Below are 23,223 nucleotides of genomic sequence, written 5' to 3' on the forward strand. Positions count from 1 at the left end.
CTTTCTAGGATGGTTGTAAGAACATAAAAATCATCACATTTCTGAAAAGCAAATTTTCAATAACTGGGCTTTGTTTAAAATGGAATTAACAGATTAATTTGAGTGAAGCATGACTGTCATGTCTTCAGGTGAATTAGGGTCCTAGGTGTGTAGAGCTTCTGTTTTTACTCTCTTCATAACAAATATCCTATTTCTGTCCCCTTTTACAAAAACAAAAATATTTAAGTCACAAGTTGAATATTTTCAATTTTAATATAATGTCAGGCCATATACAGAAGGACTTGTATTTCTTAAAATTTAGTCAGTTAAATTTCTAAAATACAGAATTTATCCACAGTGTTTCCCAAAAGAGAGCCTAAATCCAAGGGAGGAAGGGTAGGGGAGATCTGTTAGACTTCTCTCTTTGTAGGTAATGATCGACCCAAATATTACTGGTGCCATCTTCTCTCTCCCAGATTACCTTCCAAAAGGAGACAAGGAAACCCTAACAGTGCTCACTGGGTATTGCAATGAGCATGTTTTAGAATTACCTTCTCCCAGGATTTAGTGCCTTTCATTACACTCTGAGAAAAGTAGGTGGGACTCATCCAGCTGCAACTTCAAAACATGTCAGTGCCCCTCATACTGATGACCCACCACCATCAGCTCCGATGAGGAAACAGAAGCAGAATAACGGTGTGGACGTTGTCCCAGAACCAAGAAGCTAGTCTCCGTGTTCAGTGCGATCCAGTAAATGGTTAAGTTTTACCTCATTTCGCTTCAGGTAGTGGTATGAAATCAAATCATGTAATGAGAATTCGTATCGTATTCATGAAACATTCGAATTGTCCATGGGAAAGAAAACCATGTCTAATGTTTGAGCATTTTTACAATGCGCCTCACATTGTACAGTCACAAGGCTATACATTTCCTGAAGTGTGCCGCGAGGTGGATCTCATATGCAAGCCCAGACCTCAAAACGATGAGCACCTGAGGAAAACAAACAAACAAAAAAACACAACAAAAAACGTGCAAAAACAGTCATGGAACTCACCTCCCTGCCTCAAAAGTGAACCAAGCGGCATCTCGTCCGTATCGCCGCAGGGCGCTTAGCGGCCAAGAGATGAGTTTGACTCTGGGATTCTGGACGTCCCAAAGACAGATGTGCTCATATGTAATCTGCAAGGCACATTCGCCATGTACATCTAAGTTAGGAGATGGCATCAAATACACATTGAATCTCTCTGGGAGAAAAACAAAAGGTTAGTCTACAATCCCCAGGAATAGAACAGCAAAGACATTGTAGGAACAAAGAGGCATTTCAAAATAATTCAAGCTCATATTCTAGCTTTTGGTTGAGTATTCAAGAAGATAAAACTTTCTCATCAATTAATAGTTCCAGAAAATGATTTTGCAAATGAAGACCACATTAAATCACAGCATAGTGATACAATCTGGCTGTCAACATACACTACACACTCTTTACATGAGCAAAGACCAGTTTCAGAATTTTAAAATTTGCATAATAAAAAAATCTGTATGGTAATAAAGAACTAAAGCAATGAAACCGTTAAAAACAATTTTATTTCCTGCCATGTACAAATTAATTACACCCACACTTTTGTGTTCACACAAAATTCAGGTGCAAAATAATGGTCACATGGTTTAATGATATTAAACGATGTATTAATCACCTTATAATGTTCATAACTAGATGAATAAAACTATGTCCCAAATTATTTAAATAAAACTCAACATTAATACCATGCATTTAACAGACCAACAGTTTGGGAAAATGCCAACGGATATATTTGAACTAGTTTTAAGAATGAGCTGTCTTCAGCCAAATACCAGAAAAAAATATTAATTTGCTTGTTTGGATGATGATTAAAATTTGACTAAGTACTCTAAACAAAGCTCTTGGCTTATTACTGCAATCAAATTTTCATCCTCACAGAGACAATCATGGTATTTCGATTATATTTTTAGAAAATTCATTACTTTAAGAAGTCACAGAGTCAAAAATCTTTAAGTGAAATATGAACAAAAATATTATTACTATGGCAAACACATTTTAGTCTATCTGTCATTATGGGGGATTGCCTACATCTGACAAGAGTGTGGCACTAATAATACTGTCATTCTAACTTAATTGTTTTATAGTAAAGAAGTCATTAGAATTTTCATAGACTTTCTTTTTTAGTTGAATTTAGTAAATAGGAGTGTCTAGACTGTGTTTATGAAATGTATTCATGGCGTTCTATGATTCAAGTTTTCTAAGTTATTTCCAACTCCTTTTAATCAAATATTTGCTGCTAGAAAGTCACTATTATTTTGAAAGTGTATTCTAATGGAGCAAATTTCCCCCTGGAGAGTTCTGGAACAACTACGAAAGTCTGTGATCTTTAAGTGAAAAGTAAGAGAGACCGTTAGCAGTTTATATGCTTAAAAGTTCTCTTACCCTCACCGAGCTCAAGAATGACAACTGCAGTAGTGGTGAGAGTGACCACTTTCATTACAGTTACTTGAAGTCAGACAAAGAATATTGTAAAGTGCCTTAAAAGAGTTTCATAATAACCCCTAGTACTTATATACCAGAGGTATTCTTGGTCCTATTTGACAGGAGAGGAAACTGAGGCATAGGAAAGGTAAGTCCTCGCCATAGCCAATTCTTGAATTCCGTTTGTAGCCCTGCAGGGATGCAGCTTCACAAATATTAACTGGTGAAAAATAAGTGCTGACCTTGAGTACTTTAGATTAAAAAAAAAAAAAAAAAAAAAAAATCAAGCCCTGTCATGATTTCCTCTTCTATGTGGCTTCACGTGCATCGGACCATGAGTTAGCACAATGGCTGTGTCCTTCAGCCCGGGCACAGCCTGACTTCGTGAATCACAGAAGGAGCCTGGCATCTCGTTGTGTGACCCTGTTCCATGGCTTGACCTCTCTGTACCTGAATTTCCCAGTCTACAAAGAGGCTCCTTCAAATTAGCCAGCACTTCTAGGTGTCTGTCAGTCACACTGCCACGAAGACAGAGTCGGGCTCACCAGTGTATCCAAAAGAGATTCAAACTGTAAATGTGTCATGAAGGCAGAGCTCCATGGGGAGCAAGGGACTTTTTAACCAACAGAGTCTGTGTCCATGGAAAGGATCAGTCCAGTTCCGCCTCTGCCACGTTTGTAGACAAGCCAATCACGACCTCTCGGTTATAATCTATACTCATTTGTCAAATCCATAGGCTACAGCAGAACTCTGGCATCCAACCTGCCCTGTGACAAGGCTCAGTTATTTGGAGACAAAGAAATGATTCCTCACGTCCAGATTCGTGCCGTAAACCAACATTGATTCTTGCTGCAGTGTTCATGAATATTTTGGTCATTATTACTTGAAATTATGTATTATTCCCAGGTTGAGTGTTGAGCTCAAAAAGAGTTGGCTCAAGTGTTTCAGTGGAAAGAAAAAAAGCAATCACAGATTTAGGTGGGTTTTGACTTGAAACATTCATGAAGTTCGGATTCTATTAAAAACATTGGAAAGCTTTCAATAAAATGTTTAAGTGAAAAACGTGAGACAAAAACCCATTACGCTGTAAAATCTGCACATTCTAAACACAGGCCCAAGAGGACACTCAGGAATCAAATAGTAGTTATTGGAATGGGAGGAAGATCTTTACTCTTCTAAGCTTCAGTTTCCTCATCTGTAAAATGGGAACGTTAACAGTTCTGCGCCATAGCACTGCTGGGGAAATTAAATAATCTAATGCATCTTCCACAGAAACTGGCACAAAGCAAGTTCCCCAAAGTTTCTAGCTGATGTTATTAATGTAAGTATATTCATGTTATGCATTGAAAACATCTTAAACAAAGAAATACACTGAAATAGTAACACATGGTTTTAGGTGAAATAAAAGGTTACTTTTACTTCTCTATACATTTTTTATAATTTTGAAAATTTGACACAAGGACGATATCTTATGTTTTATGACACGCGACAGCACAACTTTGTGGAAGAACAAAGGAGAGAATTTTCTTTACATACCACTCTGTTCTCTCTCAACCCCAGTAGCCAGTAAGTCGGGCTCTCCGAGGCTGATGTCATTGACCCGTGTCCCCACACACTCCATCTGGAGTACTTTGCACCATTCATCAGCCTCAAGATCTGTGGGAATGTCCAAAAGATTCATCTGTAAGCCCGGCATCCACTTAAAAGCTGAAAGCAAAAGCCCTCCCTGCCTCACACCAACCTGATTCACAAGCAAAGGTCTTGGAGGTGTCATCGCTAAAATAAATCCCTACAGCGTGTTTCTTGGTGCTCCTTGGCAATCGAACGACATTCTTCACACTGTTGAGTTCCGTGACCTGAAACATGGACAATTAGAAGTTTGCTCACACTCTGCAAATGAATGCTTCCACTGAGCAACACCAAACCAAGGGCAGGCATGGAAGGCACATCGCAGATGAACACAGCTTGACAGAAAAGTGTGTATGCAACAGCTATGAATTACTTCAGTGTTATCCTTACTACATAGCAAGGAAGGTTAACAAATTACCTTTCCTTTTGCAACTTCCTGAAGCATATGAAGCACAGGCTCTACTTCATAGAGGTAAAAAGCGTGTTTTAGAGTTTTTTTTACCCACCAAAGACTCTAGATTCTCAGTAGGTCTCCTGTGTGTCTTCATCACTGTGGCCAGCCTTTCAAATGCTCCATCTCTTCGGGATGCAACTAGTGTATCTTACACACCCTGACCCCAAGGAAGGGAAGGGAAAGGTGGTCCAGTTCAAAACTAAATTATCTCATCCTCTGCCAGCCAGAGATGGAGTGTCAGGACTCTCAAAAATGCCCTCTATTCAGCGTTCAAGTCCTATATTCCAACAGAGAGAGATGGTTTGGGAGACACTGCCCCACTCTCTCTGACTTCCGAGCTTCTCAATGGTTATGGAGCCTCTGTTTTAAAGCCTGAGAACATTGCACGGTGTCCCCTGGTTCCTATGCTCAGTATGACAAGATTTCCCCATCAGGCATTCTGTCTCTCCTTCCCCTCTCCCACAATTTCTTGGTCCCTTTAACATTTTTATAAACCCCTCCCCTCCCACACAGGATATTGGCTTGTTCTGTTTCCATAATGGCTGTCTCTTTCAGTTATGTCCAGATCCCCTGCTGCATTTGAGGGGTGTGATAATTGGGTCCTCTGTGAGAAAAGGCCAAGGTGGCTTCAGCGTAGAATATTTACAAGATAAATAACTCTCTCCCCTGACAAGTTGACCCTCCCCTTCCTGTATCTCCTTTATGTTAGACAAACGAATGTGCCTCCCACTGATCTGGGCCTTCAGTAATGTCCTGCCATTCCTCCCATCTATTCTCTAAATTCAATAAAAGCCCAGCACAAGGAGTAGGTGAGGAGAGACATATACTCCACGAGCACCCTCACCTAGTTATTTCATTTCCCTACTTCTTAACCTCCCTCAGCTATAAATACAAATTTCTTAGCATGAAATATCATAAAAATTGCTATAGACCAAATGTTGGTACCCCCGCCCCTCACCCCCATGATTCATATGAGGTCGGGCAATTAAGTTCTCGAAATCATCCTAAAAAAAGTTCTACATACCTCATTGCTGAATATCACTACGGTCACCTTTGAAGTACACCCCTTGGGAAAGCTATACACTGACGCCAGTGCCTAGTCCACCCTTAAAAACAATTTTGGAAGTCTTTTTCTGGAATGGCCATCAGAGCTGTCGTCGTATTACCCTTGATGTCCTGAATGTCATCAAAATGTCTTCCTTTCAATATTTCCTTTATCTTCGGGTAAAGAAAGAATTCATTGGGGGCCAGATCAGGTGAGTAGGGAGGGTGTTGCAATACAGTTATTTGTTTACTGGCTAAAAACTCCCTCACAGACAGTGCTGTGTGAGCTGGTGCATTGTCGTGATGCAAGAGCCATGAATTGTTGGCGAAAAGTTCAGGTCATCTAAAGTTTTCACGCAGTCTTTTCAGCACCTAAATAGTAAACTTGGTTAACTGTTTGTCTAGTTGGTACAAATTCGTAATGAATAAATCCTCTGATTTCAAAAAAAAGTTAGCAACCTTGCTGCAACAAGTTCACAAACTTAATTGTCCATCATCGTATGTCAAAATCCTCTCCCCCCCAAGATGACTATATTAAGAGGCAGGGCCTTTGGGAGGTGCTCAGGTCTTTGCGAGGGAGGATCCACCCTCATGAATGGGATTAGTGCCCTTATAAAAGAGACCCCAGGGAGCTCCCATATCCCTTCTGTCTTGTGAGGACACAGCAAGAAGATGCTTTCTATGAACCAGAAAGCAAGTTCTCACCAGACACTGAATCTTGGTGTTATGACCTCGGACTTTCCAGCCTCCAGAACAGTGAGACATACATTTCTGTTGTTTATGAACTACCCAGTTTATGGTATTTTTGTATTAACAGCCCAAATGGACTAAAACACCAGTATTTCCCATTGGCCAACCAAACCAATCTCTTTAGTGGTTTCACACTATCTTATACTCCAATTACACCAAGTCCATTAGGGTTTACCAGATGGAGCTGTTTACATTTTATATATTTTTGTGCCACTACCCCAATAGAAGCCACTATAATCTTGCCGTAACTACTCATTGGTCGTTCCACTTCCATCTTAACTCCATTAATTCACGATAAACACAATATCCAGACCATCTTTTCAAATCACATGTCTGATTTCAGCATTTCTGTGCATAAAACACAACACTTCAATGACGTCCCATTGGACTTGGGACAAAAGCCCAAATCCTTGGAATGACCATCAAGGCCTCCTGTGGCCTTCCCCATACCTATCTCACCAGCCTCCGCTCTGATACCTTTACCACGTGTCCTATGTCCCAGCCACACTGGCCTTTATTCAGTTCCCAGAGGCCATAATTCTCCTGGCACAGAGCTTTCCCCACTCTCTCCTTACTTCAGTCCCATCCCCCAATCTAATCAGTCTCAAGGCTCTACCACCGGAGGACATCCTTGCCCTCACAGCCCTCTGATGGCTGTATGAGTTATGCTTTGTGTCTGTCTTGCCTCTAGGGTGAAAGTTCCATAAGGTGGTACAGCTTATTTTTTACTCACCACTGTGTGCCCTGAACCTAACACTGAGCCTGCCACAAAATGGGCACTCAATAAATATATGTAGACTGGACGAACAAAAGAACAAACTCACCCACGAATTTACCAGCATGGTGCTTCTCCAAGCTGAATGCCTTTCTCTCCTGCCTCTTTTCTCCAGGAAAATGCCCCTTTTCCTTTAAGGTCCACTTTCTACGGGAAACTTGCCCTGACATTAGTGTAAATTGATTTTTCCCTTCTTTGTGCTCCTGTATATGCTGCATGAAGCTTTATTCTATCATCTGTTGTTATAATTAATCCATTTATCTCTCCAGCTCCCTCCCAGCTAGACATGAGTCACCTATTAATGACTTACTTATAGACTGAATCAATGAACAACAATCATTTGAGAGTCAACCTTTAGCGAACCTGCACCACACCTCACACTGTGCTTAGACTATTGTTATACCTTGCGTCTCATTTGATCTTCATAAAAACCAAATGCGACAGGTATTATTATCAATATTTTCCAGATGAAGAAACTGAGGCTAAGAAAGGTCAAAGTCATGGGCCCAAGTTCACAGATAAAATGGGGCAGAACCAAGTTTTGAATGAGGCAAACAATGAATCTTGCGATCTTCCCCCCTCTGAATGAAATGCTAATGTGGGGTGGGGGGAGTGGGGTGGGGTACAAGTAGGGCCTGAGTGCCCCAGGCTTTATTCTGACCCTTTACTGAGACATTATATAAGAGTAGTCTACCCCAGTCTGAAACACAGCAATGACTCTGAAATATGTCATTTCATTACACATCCATTAAGGGCAAAGGGGAAGGAATAAGTCACCTGAAAAGTCAGGAAATGTAGGGAGAATTGCATGAGTCAGAACACAATTACCCATTTTGGAAATTAGTTTAGGTAATAACAATCTGACACCCCTGTTCAGGGGAGGTGACCGAGCATTCACAGAAAAGCAAGGTTAGGTTTTAGATGTCCAAGGACGGTCATCAGTGTCTAAAGCAACAGTTTCTGCCCCCAACTCAGACCTGTACCTCAGTGAGCACCTGTGTGCACATACCTACGAACCCCCCACCCCCACACACACTCCTTACTTTCAGAACTGCAATCCATGCTAATCCATGCGTGTTCCTCAAAATACATGCTGCGGTGATAACTACAGAACTAACAGTTGCAGATATATGTACAAGTCACATGAAACGTTTACAAGATATATTTATTTCCACCATCACTCCATGTTGTAAATGAGAAAAGCAAAACAAGACATATTTTTAAATATTCCTTTTGCAAAGAAATAATTTGCCCCGAAAGAATCACTTTTGACACAAACACAAATTTTGAGACGGTCTCAGATTCTCATTTAACAAGAGTGTTGTTTGAAGTGGGGGCTACGTACGTGTATGGGACCATCAAAAATGACTGTTTGGGGTCCTACCTCAAAAGGATGAGCATTCAGGACCATACGCATGCAATGACTCTTTCAGTTCACCTCCTGTTGGAATTTCTTGTCTTTTCCTTATGTCCAGATCAGCTAGAAGTTATTTTTTGCCAAGCTCAGAACTCTTTAGGAAAGCTCCCTCCTGAGCCTCTGTAGTTATAGACTGTGTTTTTCTCACAGTGCAAGAGAATGGACACACCATAACCTACATGTATTATGATGTTTTTGTATATATAATGGATTCAGAAATGAAACATAAAAATGTCTTCAAGGTGAAACAGCCTCAAGGAAAGAACTACTTAAACACAACTAAAGTAGAACCATATTCCCTCTCCAAGAATCTCCCTTGCATGCATTCCTTCATTCATCAAAATTTTCAATTAAATGTGCAAGAAAACCAATCCAGCTGACAACCAATGGCCGTGAAGGTCATACAGTCATCCAGAACCTCTCTCATTTGGTTGGCCGAAGCATGACCGTAGATTTCCATAGAAACTTAGTCAAGATTTGGTTCCCACTTGACACCCCAAAGCTCACCCATCTGCATAGGACCATCGGTTTTCCTTTCGCCTTTTTTGCCCATTTCACAAATGCATTTCCTAAGAAAGACAGTAAAGCATTTCAAACCAAAATCTAAAATATGTGTGAGAATTATGACGTAAGAGATAAAGGAACAGTTGCAAGAGAGGTCTTAAGTGAGATCCAGTTACAAATTTCAAGTACTAACAGAACAGTTCTGGTAGTTAGCAGAAGAGAAACAGTTCTTTTGTGATTAAAAATGGTATATAAAGCATTTCAATATTTTTACCTACCCTTGTATATAATCTCCATGCTAAAACAATAGCAGACCAGGTTAGATAAGCAAAATAACTTCTGTTTATTTTCTAGGCGGCTGGTTACTCTTTCAAATTAATCTGTGATCCCTCAGTTTCTTAACTTCCTTTTGCTTTTTTGAGATATATTTACGCCTACTGAATCCAGCTACACTATCAAAGGCCAGAAATGTGTGTGGCTTTCTGAAAATGTCAATATGAGGACCTTTGAAATGCTTCATTTTCTCTAGAAATTGGGTGTTTACTTTCCAAAGGCCAGGTTAGCGTCAGGTTTAATCTGACTTCGTACATCCTGGGGCCAATTCAATCTTTGGATTCATTCAAAACTCCTGGAAGATAGTGGCTCCTTGAAAATTCCACTGGTAAATGATAATGACCATTAAATAAGAGATTCTGTGATGCATAACGTATGTTTTTGAGCATGGAGGTTGGAAAAGATTAGGGAAAGATCAGGTGTGGCAAAAATGATTCTCCTGCTAGGATTCAGCGTTATTTGAAATCAAACCAAAGGCAAATTCCGCACCTCATAGCAAACTTCCTTTCCTATTCTAGATTGAATTATTTGTTCAGCATCATCCATTGCCTCCCAGACCCGTGACTCTTTCCTGATGAGTTTGAACTTGGTCATGCAACTTGCTTTAGCCAGTGGAATGGGAGCTGATCTGCTGTGCCCACGAAGATGACTTCAGTGCATGGATAAGTAGGGCAGTTACTCTCTCCTTCAGCTTTGTATCTAGAACAACATTCCCCTCTTTCTTCTTAGATCTCTGAATGCACAGACAGATGGATCTCATCTGAGTCAAACTAATCCAGCTGTGCTCAATACACTCACGTCCAACCCAGGTCCCTCATGTAACAAAGGCAGGAGATCAATGTGTTGCTATAAGCTCCTGAGATTGTGGAATTGCTGCTACAGCAGAAGCTGCCTAATACACCCTCTGTTTGATTTCCTTTTGGCCAAGAATTTTCATAGAGTTTTTCTCTCAAATCCTGCTGTATAACAAGTGTGGGGACAGAGCCAGAAGCACAGTTTCCAGACTCGCGGCCTCACATGGAAAGGTGCTCACTGGGGTAGTAAATGGCCACCAACTGTGATTGGATGTCCATCAGCTGTGGCTAGTTGGCCGTCAGCTGTAACCAGTGAGCCACTGGCCACTAATATAACCGCTGTGGCTACACTAGCAGAAAGTGGGGGCTAGCAAGAAGATGGTGGCTGAGCTAACAAGAGCGAATTGCAGTTAGCAGGGCGGAGTGCAGTTAGCAAGTGGGGTTGGTTAGTTGGCAGAGAGAAGTGGACCGCAGGTTGCAGATAGTGTGGCTCCTGCTTCCTGTGTCTCTAACCCAGCCGCCAGCAAGACTATAGTTGTATGACTCCCCTACCTATGGCTCCACGGGTGTTCCTTTTTGGCCTCACCATATCCTGTGTTCTTATGTGGGGAGCAGGAGCTGAGACCCCGCCTGACACCCTGCATGACAACAATATTGCTTCTAGTACAAAAGAGACCAGATTTCCTAGTCAAATACATAACACACTGGGATATTGGTCATCAGTTTTATTGTAGTAGTTGAATCGTTTGTTTTTGTTTTTTAATTTTTTCAAAGGAAGTCTCACACAGTGTTTCATTATATTGAAGTAAAGCTAGACCAGGGGTGTCCAAACTTTTTTCAACATTTTTCACCAAGGGCCATATGCAGTAAAATACACAAACAGCCGGGCCACTCACTTGAGGTGAAGTACGTATTGCCTCACCTGGTTTATTTAAGTAAATTAAATATATTTTTGGAATTTGCTGCGGGCCAATTAAAAATGGATTGCGGGCCGCAGTTGGTACACCCCTGAGCTAGACTAATTACAGGAGGAAATGAATCCCACCCCACTTGTCTTAATGGTAACAGGTATAAATCCACTTCTCCAGAAGGAAGCCCACCCACTTCAGTGAACCACAGAATGCTGAATAGTTACAATGTGATACTAAATTCTCAGGTACCAAGCATCCTTGGTATATTATTAAACCCATTACAAGAATGAATAGTGAGAAGCAGAGAAGAAATTTAATTTTGATTTCACAGATGGAATGGAGGGTGGGGCCACACTCAGCACGAGAACTTCTGGCTTTCATATATGTGTGTTTGCCCTAATACTACTCTCCATCACATGTCCTCCTTAAAAAATATCAAAAATAAATCAATGAATAAATGACTGGCTGAATAGATGAACAGACAAGTAAAACTAAAGATGACAAGAGTTTTGGAGACAAACACATAAAAAACTATATCTGGGAGACGGGAAAAATAAGGAATGCCAATCTTAATTCCTAAATAAAAATAAAGTATCTGTCAAATCAAAAGAAGGCAATCTGAACTAAAATCATCATTTCTACTTGGACCTTAAAATGCTGAAGAGGGCCGACCCCGTGGCTCAGGCGGTTGGAGCTCCATGCTCCTAACTCCGAAGGCTGCCGGTTCGATTCCCACATGGGCCAGTGGGCTCTCAACCACAAGGTTGCCGGTTTGTCCCCCGCAAGGGATAGTGGGCTGTGCCCCCTGCAACTAGCAACAGCAACTAGACCTGGAGCTGAGCTGCGCCCTCCACAACTAAGACTGAAAGGACAACAACTTGACTTGGGAAAAAGTCCTGGAAGTACACACTGTTCCCCAATAAAGTCCTGTTCCCCTTCCCCAATAAATCTTAAAAAAAAAAAAAAAAAAAAAAAAAAAAAAACTTTAAAAATATTTGTATCCTTAAAAAAAAATGCTGAAGAAAAACTCATCTTTTCAAAAACCATTTGCTGAGGTGGGTACATACTACGGCACCTGGTTTCCATCCCAGGCTGCTGCTGTAGTGAAATTCTTGGGACACTGAGCACAGGAACCTAAATATCAGGTACTCAGGATCAAGAACATACAGGAAAGGACAGAAATCTCAAGACTACAGTCCAGTGAATCTTTACCTGTGTACATGCCTATGTAGCCACCATCCAAATAAGAAATTTCTGTCAATACCACCATTACTGGGTCAGTAAGGCCCACACATAGAACCACTACTCTGACATTCATCACCAGTGGTTAGTTCTTTTAATAACCTTTGTATAGGGACAGCCAGTTAGCTCAGTTGGTTAGAGCGCGGTGCTCTTAACAACAAGGTTGCCAGGTGGATCCCCACATGGGCCACTGTGAGCTGCGCCCTCCACAACTAGATTGAAACAACTACTTGACTTGGAGCTGAAGGGTCCGGGAAAAACACTTAAAAAACAAACAAACAAACAAACAAAAAAACCTTTGTATAAATAGAATCATATTGCATGTATTTTTCTGTGTCAATTCTTTCACCCAGTACCAAGTCTGAGATTCACCCACACTGTAGCATATATAAGAAGTTTTGGGTTCGGTGTAGTAGTCTGTTGTGTAGGCGACCACTTTGTTTTTTAATTTTTTATTTGCTTTCATTTATATCTCTTGTAGAAACATATTATTTGATGTTAAGAAACAGACAGTTGGACTACTACATTATCCAATCTAAGCCACTGTCTTTTGATACAGGTGTTAAATCAATCTAAATTAATTCTTATGCTTCACATTTGGGAATTACTTCAGTTCTCTTATCTTTCCTAATTCCTTTATGCATCATTTAAAAAAAAAAGTTAGGTGTTTTTTTTTTCGTTTGTTTGTTTCGTTTTTTTCTGCCTTCTGCCTTTTGCTCCAGGAATTCTGTGTTCATCATTTTCTTTTCTGAAATTTTATTTTGAAGATTTTCAACCACAGAAAAGCTGAAAGTGTAATACCCTACTACATCATTTTACGTAAGGGACTTACATGGATTTTGGCACGTGGGTGGGTGGGGGGGTTGGAAGGAATCCCCTGAGGAATGACCGTACAAAGTACATCAAGCACCTCGAATCGACAATTATTAACATTTTGTCCCCTTTATTTCATTGGCCTTATCTCTCTATGCATATAAATACAGAGGGTGCCAAAAATGTATACATATTTTAAGAATGGAAAAACTTGTATTTAAATTGTAATACTCAGTATACGATCTATAACAAAAGATGAATACAAGTCATGTGTATACATTTTTTTCTTTTTTAATTTTTTGGCACCCCCAGTGTATGAGTGCTTGTGTGGGTGTCCAGGTATGTCCACGTGCGTACGCACTTGGCTTTGATTGAATTATTTGAAAGAAAATGTCAGGCATAGACACACATCATCCCTACAACGTTAGCAAATATTTCTTATAAATAGCAAGGGTCTCCCACATCACCTTAATGGTATTTTCACAACTACGAAAATAGGCAAGAACTCCTTGTAGCATCAAATTTCTATCCCATATTCAAAGGTCCCTAAAGATCCCCAAAATGTCTTTCAGAGCTGTGCCCACACCCTCTCTCCCATCACCCAACCCAGGATCCAATGAAGGTGCATGCCCTGTATTTCTCTTTTCATTCAGAAGATACCCCACATTATGTAAATGAGACTGTAATTTTGAAAAGATCATGTCTGTTTTCTCGTAAAATGTTCCATGTTCTAGATGTGTTTGTTTTCCCATGGTGCCCTTGGTTTTTCTGTCCCCTGTACTTCTTCTGAAATGGAAGTCAGGTCTAAAGGCTTGATAAGATTCAGATAACATCTCTTTCACAACACTTTGTAAAAATGTTGTGGGCTTCACGCTGCATCTTAGCAGAAGGCACATAATGTCAGAAAATCCCTCCATTGATGAGGTTCAGTCTGATCACTTGGAGGCAGCCGCCACTTCTCTCTAGAGTAAAACAGCAAGTGTTCTATTTGTATTTACAGTTGGGTGATACCTGGGCATCATGTGAATGTCCTGTTCCCCAACTACTTTCCAGGGAATTGTCTTAGCATCCACTGAGGACTCTTTATGAGCATCAAAATACTATTCTTTTTAATCCAACTGGTTTGTCAACCTAAGCTCATATATATATATCTATGATTACCAGAGTCAAGATAAATATTGCCAGAGTTTGCTTTTACTATTCCCATCCCTAAATTACTTTTTATTAAAGTCATCTGGAAACACAGATCATGATATTACCATTCTTATTCATTTATTAGTTCAAAATGTACAACGACTGCATTTAATCAGGTGAGGAAGTTCGACTACCGAGAATTCACTCTGTGCGTGTAGCCGACACAAGCGCCCACCATACACTCCTTATACATTTGGGCGTCCTTATTCTCAGTGTTTAGCTTAGACTCGTCAATTAGTGAGCTGTTGTACACCATCAGGCAGTTTACTCGAGAAGGGAACCGTGCCATTTGTGACTTGACACCTTCATCAGTCTCTTCATGGGCATTTCAGCAGGGCCAGCCAGCGAGCTGTTATCACAACTCCAAGTTCTAATTGTAGTTATTTAGGATCTGAAGAAAACCACGCACTGGTGACTTCAGGGCTCCACTTAGGTTACACCTGTAGAGCCTGTTGAGAAGGGTGGTGGCACCTGCATGGTGTCTTATCGGGGCCTCAAGTCCTCCCCTTGCAGAAGGCATCCTTCCTTCAACAGGGACTCGAGGCAGATGATGAGGGCGACCTTCCCGTACCAATGTGGAAATGCCAGGAGGCTACCTTGCTGGGGGTGTGCTTTTTGGCTCCAAAAGGCACAGTGATGTTGGATGGCACTGCCCAAAAATCAGTCTTAACAAACTTTGATTCACTTTTCTCAAGATATAGTCCAACTGTGTGTTTTCCTCCCACACACCCTGAGTTCCTTTAAGGGAAACGGATTTCTTTCCGTAACGGGAAGAAAACAAGCTACACACTGACGTCTCCACAGAGGACAGTGGATAGTTTATCTAGTGGACAGTTCTTTGGAACTTCCAGAGTGTTCCTATACACCGCTCTGCACATACAGCCTATTGTGATACTGGAGGTCATTACATTGAGCAGACACAACTCTACTGAAAGAACGGCAGTGTACAACTTATTTTCTTCCTTATCTTCAAAGCCCAACCGAAGTCCATCTCATGCATGAGGTCTCTTTGGTGCGACCAAACAAGAACACTGAGCTTGCTCCATTTTGCCCAGAAACACTCTCCCTCTAGACGGCCCTGTCCTTAGCTATGCACATAATCCCTCCTCTGTGACACTGATTGTTTAAAATTGCAATACTCCCATTCTGTACTCCCTTCCCCTTTTCCCTGCTCTAATTTCCTCCTTGGCATTTATCAGTCACACCAACACACTATATACTTTACTTACATATTTCCTTTCTGTCTGTCTCCTCCCCGTTAGAGCAGGGATGGGACCGGGAGTCACCTGCTTTGGTCCCTGCTATATCTCTGGAGCCATGAAGGCACATTCCCAATAAGCACATGCTAAGTGGAAATTCTACCTCCTGCCGCAAACATTATTATCACCTCCATTGTAATGACAAGGAGATGGACTGCATGAAGGATGAGCAAGGGTTTACAAGACAAAGAAAGGAAGAACGAATTTGTAGGCAAAAGAAACTACATATGTACATTCATGAAACCACCATTTGGTATGATAGAAACACGGGGAAGACTGACGGTGAAGAGGGCGGCAGGGGAAACCAGAAAGCATGAAGCTGGAGCAGCTGGACCAGGGCTTAGCTCCTAATAAAGGGCTGGTGTGAATCAGGAAGTCTGAAAAGCGTGTATTAAAAGATTCTAAGCAGATGAATGGAAGGGTCAGAGCTGTGTAGTGGGAAAATTATTTTGTAGGCCAGGGGTTCGCAATCTGGGACAGGTTTCCGCACTCTTCTCCTCCCCATTGGGAAAACATTGAGCAATGTCTAGAGGCATTGTCGGTTGTCCAAACCGGGAGGGTACTACTGGCATCTAGTGGGTGGAGGCCAGAAATACGGCTAAACATCCCACAATGCACAGGATAGCCCCCCACAACCAAAGCAGTGCTTAGGCTGAGAAACCGTGTTACAGTAAAAGTAGAGAACGAAGAAGGCGGATGCTTCCTGCAACTACAGTGTGCCATTTACGTGGCATGGATGAGAATGGCGCCCCCTGGCTTGAGCAGCGAGCAGCAGGCTTGGCCATACATGGTGGCGTTAACTGTGGGAAGGAGGTGAGCGTGACCTGAGGGGGGAGATGGGGTTTAGAGGGGCAAGGAGACAACCAGGCAATAAGCGGATTAGGACTTAAATTTAGGTTAGAATGGAAGGAGTGAAAAGACAGGGAGGAACTTAAGAGTTACTTCATTACTACGCAGTTCCTGCTTTCTAGTTTTCTAATTGTCAACAACACCAAGTATTATGACTCCATCAAAGGAAAAAAAAACATTCAACACTCTCCTAAACTCCTGATAAATCTTTAAGTATGCTCTCCAATTAGGAATTCCCAAATAAGGACTGCCAAATTATTTTGGCTTTTAAAGCCATATTCCAGATGCCTTATTCATCGTAAGTGATAGTATTCACTGAAATAAATGTTTAATGGCCAGAGATTAACAAAGTGGCCATACCTTAAAAGTTTAATTTGTTACCTATAGAGTTTTGCATTAACAACTTGGAAAACAATTACAAACTACACCACTCAATTTTCCAAATGGATTATTTTGTAGATGGGAAGACTGTTGAAATTTCTTCTGGTGTTTCAAGAGAAGATGAATACAATCGGATTTTTAAACGTACATTCCCTTGAGGAACTGGTATAGTCCTGTCAAAATGACGCAATTAGGAGGCATGGCGTGAGGATTTTAACTATGTTCTGGTGTAGTGCAACGTCAGAATCCATTTAGGAAAACAAGGATTTGATTTCCAATGTTTCCACTTCTTTTGCTGCTAGTAATGTGCAAATGATGATTTATTTATGTTTACAGAGTGAAAATGAGACAGCTACCTAAAAGGCAATTTGCTGCCTTGCTTTTGTAGGCTGTATCCTAATTATTTTTCCCCCTGTGGGACTGAATGAATTAAGTGAGCAATTCACTTTGTATATGCAAATCTCAAAGCTCTGCAGAAGCTTCAAATTGCTGTATTCTTAGAAAAAAAAAAAAAAAATTAAAGCCATTACCCTACTGAAAATGAAGAGGCATAAGCCCCTTTAACTTTTGTAGGTGTCTTTGAAAATAAAAGTAATATGAAAGCAATTCATTTTGGGGTCCATCCTGTTTTCTCAAGTGTTAATGAAATAATCAATTACACTATTCTTATTACCATTGTTTTTGTGGTAACACTTGTTTGTACATTATTGTTATTGTGTGTTGAAATTTCAGAATATCCTAAATATACTAATAAACATTTCTATTAAAAATTGCCAAGACTTCTTATAACACGTTCCAAATTTGTCCACTTTTTCATACTGTTTCCTAAGAAAAGCACCAACGGTTTGAAGACACAGTGCCAGTAAAGCAGGGTCAGGCACATAAGATACACGCTCAGTTCTAATCAAACACTGTCAGCACAAAACATTTCTCTCCACAAGCGTCCCTTCAGGACCCTGAACACAGCAGGTTAAGCAAACATTTTATGAAAGATTTCTTAAGAAAGAACCAGTCTAGACGGTTATATCCCAACCCCCATAGAGATGGTTTCATTCTTTCCAAAAATATCTACATGCCCGTGGTCACTTAAAATAAACTGGACAAGTGCCTGTCTGAGTTATAAATCTAAACTGTCTCCCTGAAAATTGGATCCTTATTTATACACGGAAAATAACTTAAACAATCCATTCATTGTGTCTTCCTTAAAAATAAAAAGCCACACGCACCAAAAAAAAAAGTGCTTAAACTGAAAAGTTTGCATCTGAAACTTATACAGAGTATTGAATCTGGGGTGAAGGGTTCTTTCCTAAGCTGTCAGTGGGGGTGTGATTTTGTATAATCTATCTGAACACAGTTTGGCAATAGTTACAAACATTTGAAAGGTGGGGGTTATTACCTGACAATCTCACTTCTAAGACTTTTTCTTCCCAAAAGATTAACATGAGCACATCAAGACAGATGCACACGTTTCTCACCATAATAAAATTTGTGTTAGCAAAAATATGGAAACCTTAAAAAAAAAAAGGAGACCTTTTTGTCCACCAATTTGGGTATTTTTAAACAGATTACAGTATGTCAATATTAAAGAGTACTCTAGAACTGTTAAATTAATAAGGTGTAATTAATGAGCCACTAATTATTGACTCAGAATTACAGTCAAAATGTGAGGGGAAAGGGGACTGGTATAATTAATGTAACCATTTAATTTATCTCATAAACCATAATATTCTGAATATGAAAGCAATTGCTACTAAAAGTTATGCAAAAACTACAGACTCACCAAGAGTGTCCTGGGGAAATCTGTAATTATGGTCTCCTCAAACACAGTACGTACAATATGCAATTAATTACTCCATCCTTGCTCTAAAAATAGGATCTATATACATGTCTCTATTTGTACAGACAGAGAAAAGCGTCTGAAAAGTACACATTAATCTATTAGCATTTTTTTCTGAGGACCAGGACAAAGGTCCAAGGCAGGATTATTTTCGTTCATTTTACTTCTTATACGTCTGAATTGCTTAAATAGGCTACAAGAAACATATACGATGTTCATAAGTTAAAAATTAAGAAGAGTGAAGAAAAAAGAGGAAGAAATCTGCAAAATAATTTCAAGCGAGGTAAGTGATCTCCATCCTTCATCAATTCTCTGACGAGTAACTCACTTGGCAAACAATATTCTGTGATTTCACTCGCACTCAAAACCACTGACTAATTTTTCACTCACTTGAGAAAACCCACCCTTTTTCTTTTGACATCATTTACAGAGAACATTCGTGTGTACTTGGATGATAATGAAGTGTTTCCACATCCACACAAGTGTGAAATCACATAGACCAAGCCCTAGACATACATGTTCTTAAGGGATTCGTGGAAGAAATAAGTGTGAATGGGGAGGAAGAGGTATTTGCAATCAATGAACTTTGTGAGTAAAGTTTATTTTTGTCTTGTTCTTATTTTGCTACAGGTGTGTTTCTTAAAAATATAATCTTGTCAAACAAATAGACCAGTGACAGAGCCAACAGATTAAATTTTCAGAAACCTCTAAAAAACTGAAGCTCCTTCCAAAATGCAAGGGAAACTAATCATTTCAAATGATTAGTCAAATAATTATGGGGTAGAAAAAAATCGTTTAAACTAGATGCCTGCTTTATTAGGCTATAGGCCAAAAACGACTTATGCAAGTACTTAATTCAAAAGGGCTTTAAATTTAATCCAAATTAAATGAAATAATTAGGTATAACCTTAACAAAACATGTAGGAGATGGAGGTTAAACATTACAAATGCTGATAAAAGAAATCAAAGAGGATTTGAAATAAATGGAGTGACATACCATGTTCATGAACTGAAAGACTCAACATAAAAAAGATGTCAGTTCTCCAACAATTTGATCTATAGGTTTAATGTAATTCTTTTCAAAATCCTAACATAGGTTTTCTGTAGACATAGACAAGCTTATTTTAGAATTTTATGGAAAGGCACAAGAATAACTAAGACAGCCTTAGTTGAGAATAAAGAGAATAAAGTGGAAGGTATCATTCATCCTAATATTAAGGATTGTGTCTACAGTCACCAAGAGAGCATAGTATTAGCAGAGATATACATAGCTCAATAGAAAAGAATAGAGAATCTAGAAATGGACCAATGCTTCTATACCTAAATAATTTCTGACAAAAGTGCAAAAGCAATTCAATCAGGAAAGAATAACTTTGTTCAACACATGGCATTGGACATCCATAGGTAAAAAAAGAAAAAAATGAAATTCAACGCACATCTCACACCTTCTACAAAAAGGAAATTCAAAACAAATCATGAACTGACTTAAATGTAAAACTTAAAACTATAAAACTTTTAGAATTAAAAAAATAATAATAAAACAAGGAGAAACTATTCAGGATCCAAGGCCAGGCAGAGTTCTGAGACTTGACACTAAAAGCATGACCCGTAAAAGTAAAAATTCAAACACTGGACCACACCGCAATTAAAACTTTTGTTCTGCAAAAAAAAAAAAAACAAACCCTGTTAAGGGGATTAAAAGATAAGCTATGGAATGGAGGAAAATATTTGCAACCACATTATCTGACAAAGGACGACTATCTTGACTATATTAAAAAATAAACAAACAACAACCAAAAAAACCCACCAAACTCAATAGTTAAAGAAAAAAAAAAATCCGGTTAAAAAAATGGGTAAAATCCATGGAGCTATTTCTTAGAAAAAGACAGAGATGGCAAATAAGTGCATGAATATATTCAATATTGTAAGCCATTAAGGAATGCAAATTAAAATCACAATGACCTATCCACTACACAGGTAGCCTTGTGTCCAACTAAAAATCAGCTGTCCATCACCAAGGAAGAAGGGGTATTATTAAGGGGTCAGTACCAATCACACAGAATCAGCCACCGACGTGAAACAAAATCACTATTTGCAGCATGACCAGTGCATTTGTGCAGAAGGGGTCCAGCAAATGGGCTAACTCTGGCTAAGTCGGAAAGAATCACACGGAAGGTGAAGACACAGCAGAGATTTTGAGGGATCGATAAATGTCTGACACATAGACCAGAGAAGGAAGGGTATCCATGAGGGGAGAACATGTGTAAACCTGGTGATTGACTGGTCAAGGGAGGGGCTAAGGAAGAGGTTGCAGAATGGACACCTTGGCTGCTTGACCTGAACAAGAGAATGGATGCTGGTGCCCTGCACTGCGACAGAGAACCCCAGAACGGAACCAAGCGTGGGGAGGAAAAAGACTTAATTCAGTCTCGAATGTATTTCAGGAGCCTTTGGCACACTGGTGCATACCAATATAGCTTCTTATTAGTAAAAATACTTAGATCAGAAAAATCTGGTCTGGGTACTACCATTCACGCCTTCTCCCCACCCGACCTCTGCCTTAGAAATATAAGCATGGAGCATTTAGCATTTGGGAAAAGCATCTGAGTAATAGCTATAATTTAATTCATGGAGATGTGAAGAGTCATGTTCTCATTGGCATACGTGAGGGCAACTTCTGGAACCGGGCCTGGTGGACAGTTTCTTGGCGAGGACGACTTCAGAGCACTGAAAGTACCGAAAGAAGAGACTATGACATATTTTAAGATTTTGAAAAGACATATTGTAGACAGCCACACCAGAAGAGGAAATGTTCTAGATGAGGGAGAAACTACATAAAAAAAGAGTGCCTCACTGGAAAAAGTTATGATACACACACACACACACACACACACACACACACACACACACACACACGAGATAAGTTGGCAGAAATTCCAGAGAAATAATTTTTAGGACATTAGCTCACTATGTGGAACCTGGAATCCTACTTTTGCAGAAACCAAGAACAAGATCTGTTACCGAGCTTGGGAGATGCAAGAGTGACCTAGTCACTAAGAAAGGATAGAATGACAGAACAAATAAGCCTAAAGGAGCTTGGCAGAATGACAAAAATAATAACGGCAATCATTCCTTGCAGTTACAGAGTCTCCCATTTTTCAAATACATTCACATTCATTCATACGATACACAAGTTGACTCTGATTTCAGTGAAATAGGAATGATTAATCCATCCTAGTTGCTCACTGTGGAAATAACAGTGGGGCAAGTGCACATTGCATGAACAAGGTAACATACAAAAGCAGCATAGACAAAACTGTGTTCCTTAGAATTAAATTTAGTTACCCATGGAATATGTGATTAAAAAAAAAAAAAAAATAGCTCCGTGGCCCAGTCAGGTTTGGAAATGCTGACTTCAAGTTACTCAGGTCTCTGAACTACAGGACTCCAAGCTACGATGAGCTACAGTGAGTTAGGAATCTCAAGAATGAGGAAGCAAAGGTTGCAGTTCCCAAACTTCCTTGACCACAGAACCCTGGTCCGCCCAGAACTTTCCTTTCCCACACTCCCTAGTGCATATTTTGGGAAACGCTATTATTAGAGGATTTGATGGAGCCGTCTTTCTGGTCCAAGGTGAACTGAATCCTATGGACTCGGCACTGTGTGATGATGGAGAAGCGAAGACATGACTTGCCTTGGAGGTCACCTTTACCCAGAAGTTAAGCCACTTGCAGGACACATATAGTGGCAACTCCAGGGTTAGAAAGCTGGTTTCCCAATTTCTGGTCCAGCATACGTGCTTCTGCACCCCCATTTACCTAGGCCTCAAGCAACAGGAAGTCTTCTTCCTCTTAGATTTCCTCCCAATAGTTACTCATTTCCAAAAAAGTAAAATTACACATAGAAATGCTCAACCCCTCCTGGCGAGTGTGAGCAACTTTGATTTCCTGAATGAAAACAGTGAACTTATGTTTAACAAGAAGGTGAGGAACTATAAAGTCACTCGAGTCTTAATATTGCTGCAGTTAATGTTAATCAAATTCACAGCCGTCTCTGACAGCTGTGGGTCCTTGAGGAGTGCTTCCTGAAAACTGAATAGTTCTGTATGTGCATTATTCCTATATTTATCTCCCAAGTTTTGCCTGAGAGCACCTTTCACGCCATTTGCAGTGAGGAAGGCACCAAGTTGTAAAATTCTACAGCTGGTGTCTGGTTTTAAAACCTCGAAAAAGAATTAGCTGTGCAAAACTGGCATTTTTCTTTTAAAAATATCTTTAAAAATTAAATGAAAGAAGCACTGTATTCTCATAAATGCTACGGATTTCCCACAGGAGATACATGTCTGCATATGTCCCATCATCTCCGTATTGACCAAAAAGCATAATGAACAGGTCGTCATTTCTTTTGGAAATGGATTTATAGCCGAAACACTCTGAAATCTGGTCACGATGTCCTACTTACAACCTCAGTTATTTTATTATCAAGATTCATAAATTACACAGCATTTAGATAAAAAGTGCATATCTCCTAGTGAGTCTCGCTTTTTATATGCCCCCAG

General features: G+C 40.0%; 1 protein-coding gene across 2 annotated transcripts in view; it reads right to left on the reverse strand.

Annotated features, from left to right (window-relative positions):
- DOK5 (docking protein 5) overlaps positions 1 to 23,223 on the reverse strand; it is a 127,227-nt gene that overhangs the window by 41,086 nt on the left and 62,918 nt on the right. For both annotated transcript variants that reach the window (XM_019726052.2, XM_019726053.2), the window contains exons 3-5: positions 4,221 to 4,335; positions 4,016 to 4,135; positions 1,034 to 1,223 (exon numbers count right to left, since the gene is read on the reverse strand). In XM_019726052.2, the coding sequence (XP_019581611.1) occupies positions 1,034 to 1,223; positions 4,016 to 4,135; positions 4,221 to 4,335 (425 nt within the window). The remainder of the gene's footprint in view (positions 1 to 1,033; positions 1,224 to 4,015; positions 4,136 to 4,220; positions 4,336 to 23,223) is intronic.

The sequence above is a fragment of the Rhinolophus sinicus genome, linkage group LG13, assembly GCF_036562045.2.
Source record: "Rhinolophus sinicus isolate RSC01 linkage group LG13, ASM3656204v1, whole genome shotgun sequence".
Classification (NCBI taxonomy): domain Eukaryota; kingdom Metazoa; phylum Chordata; class Mammalia; order Chiroptera; family Rhinolophidae; genus Rhinolophus; species Rhinolophus sinicus.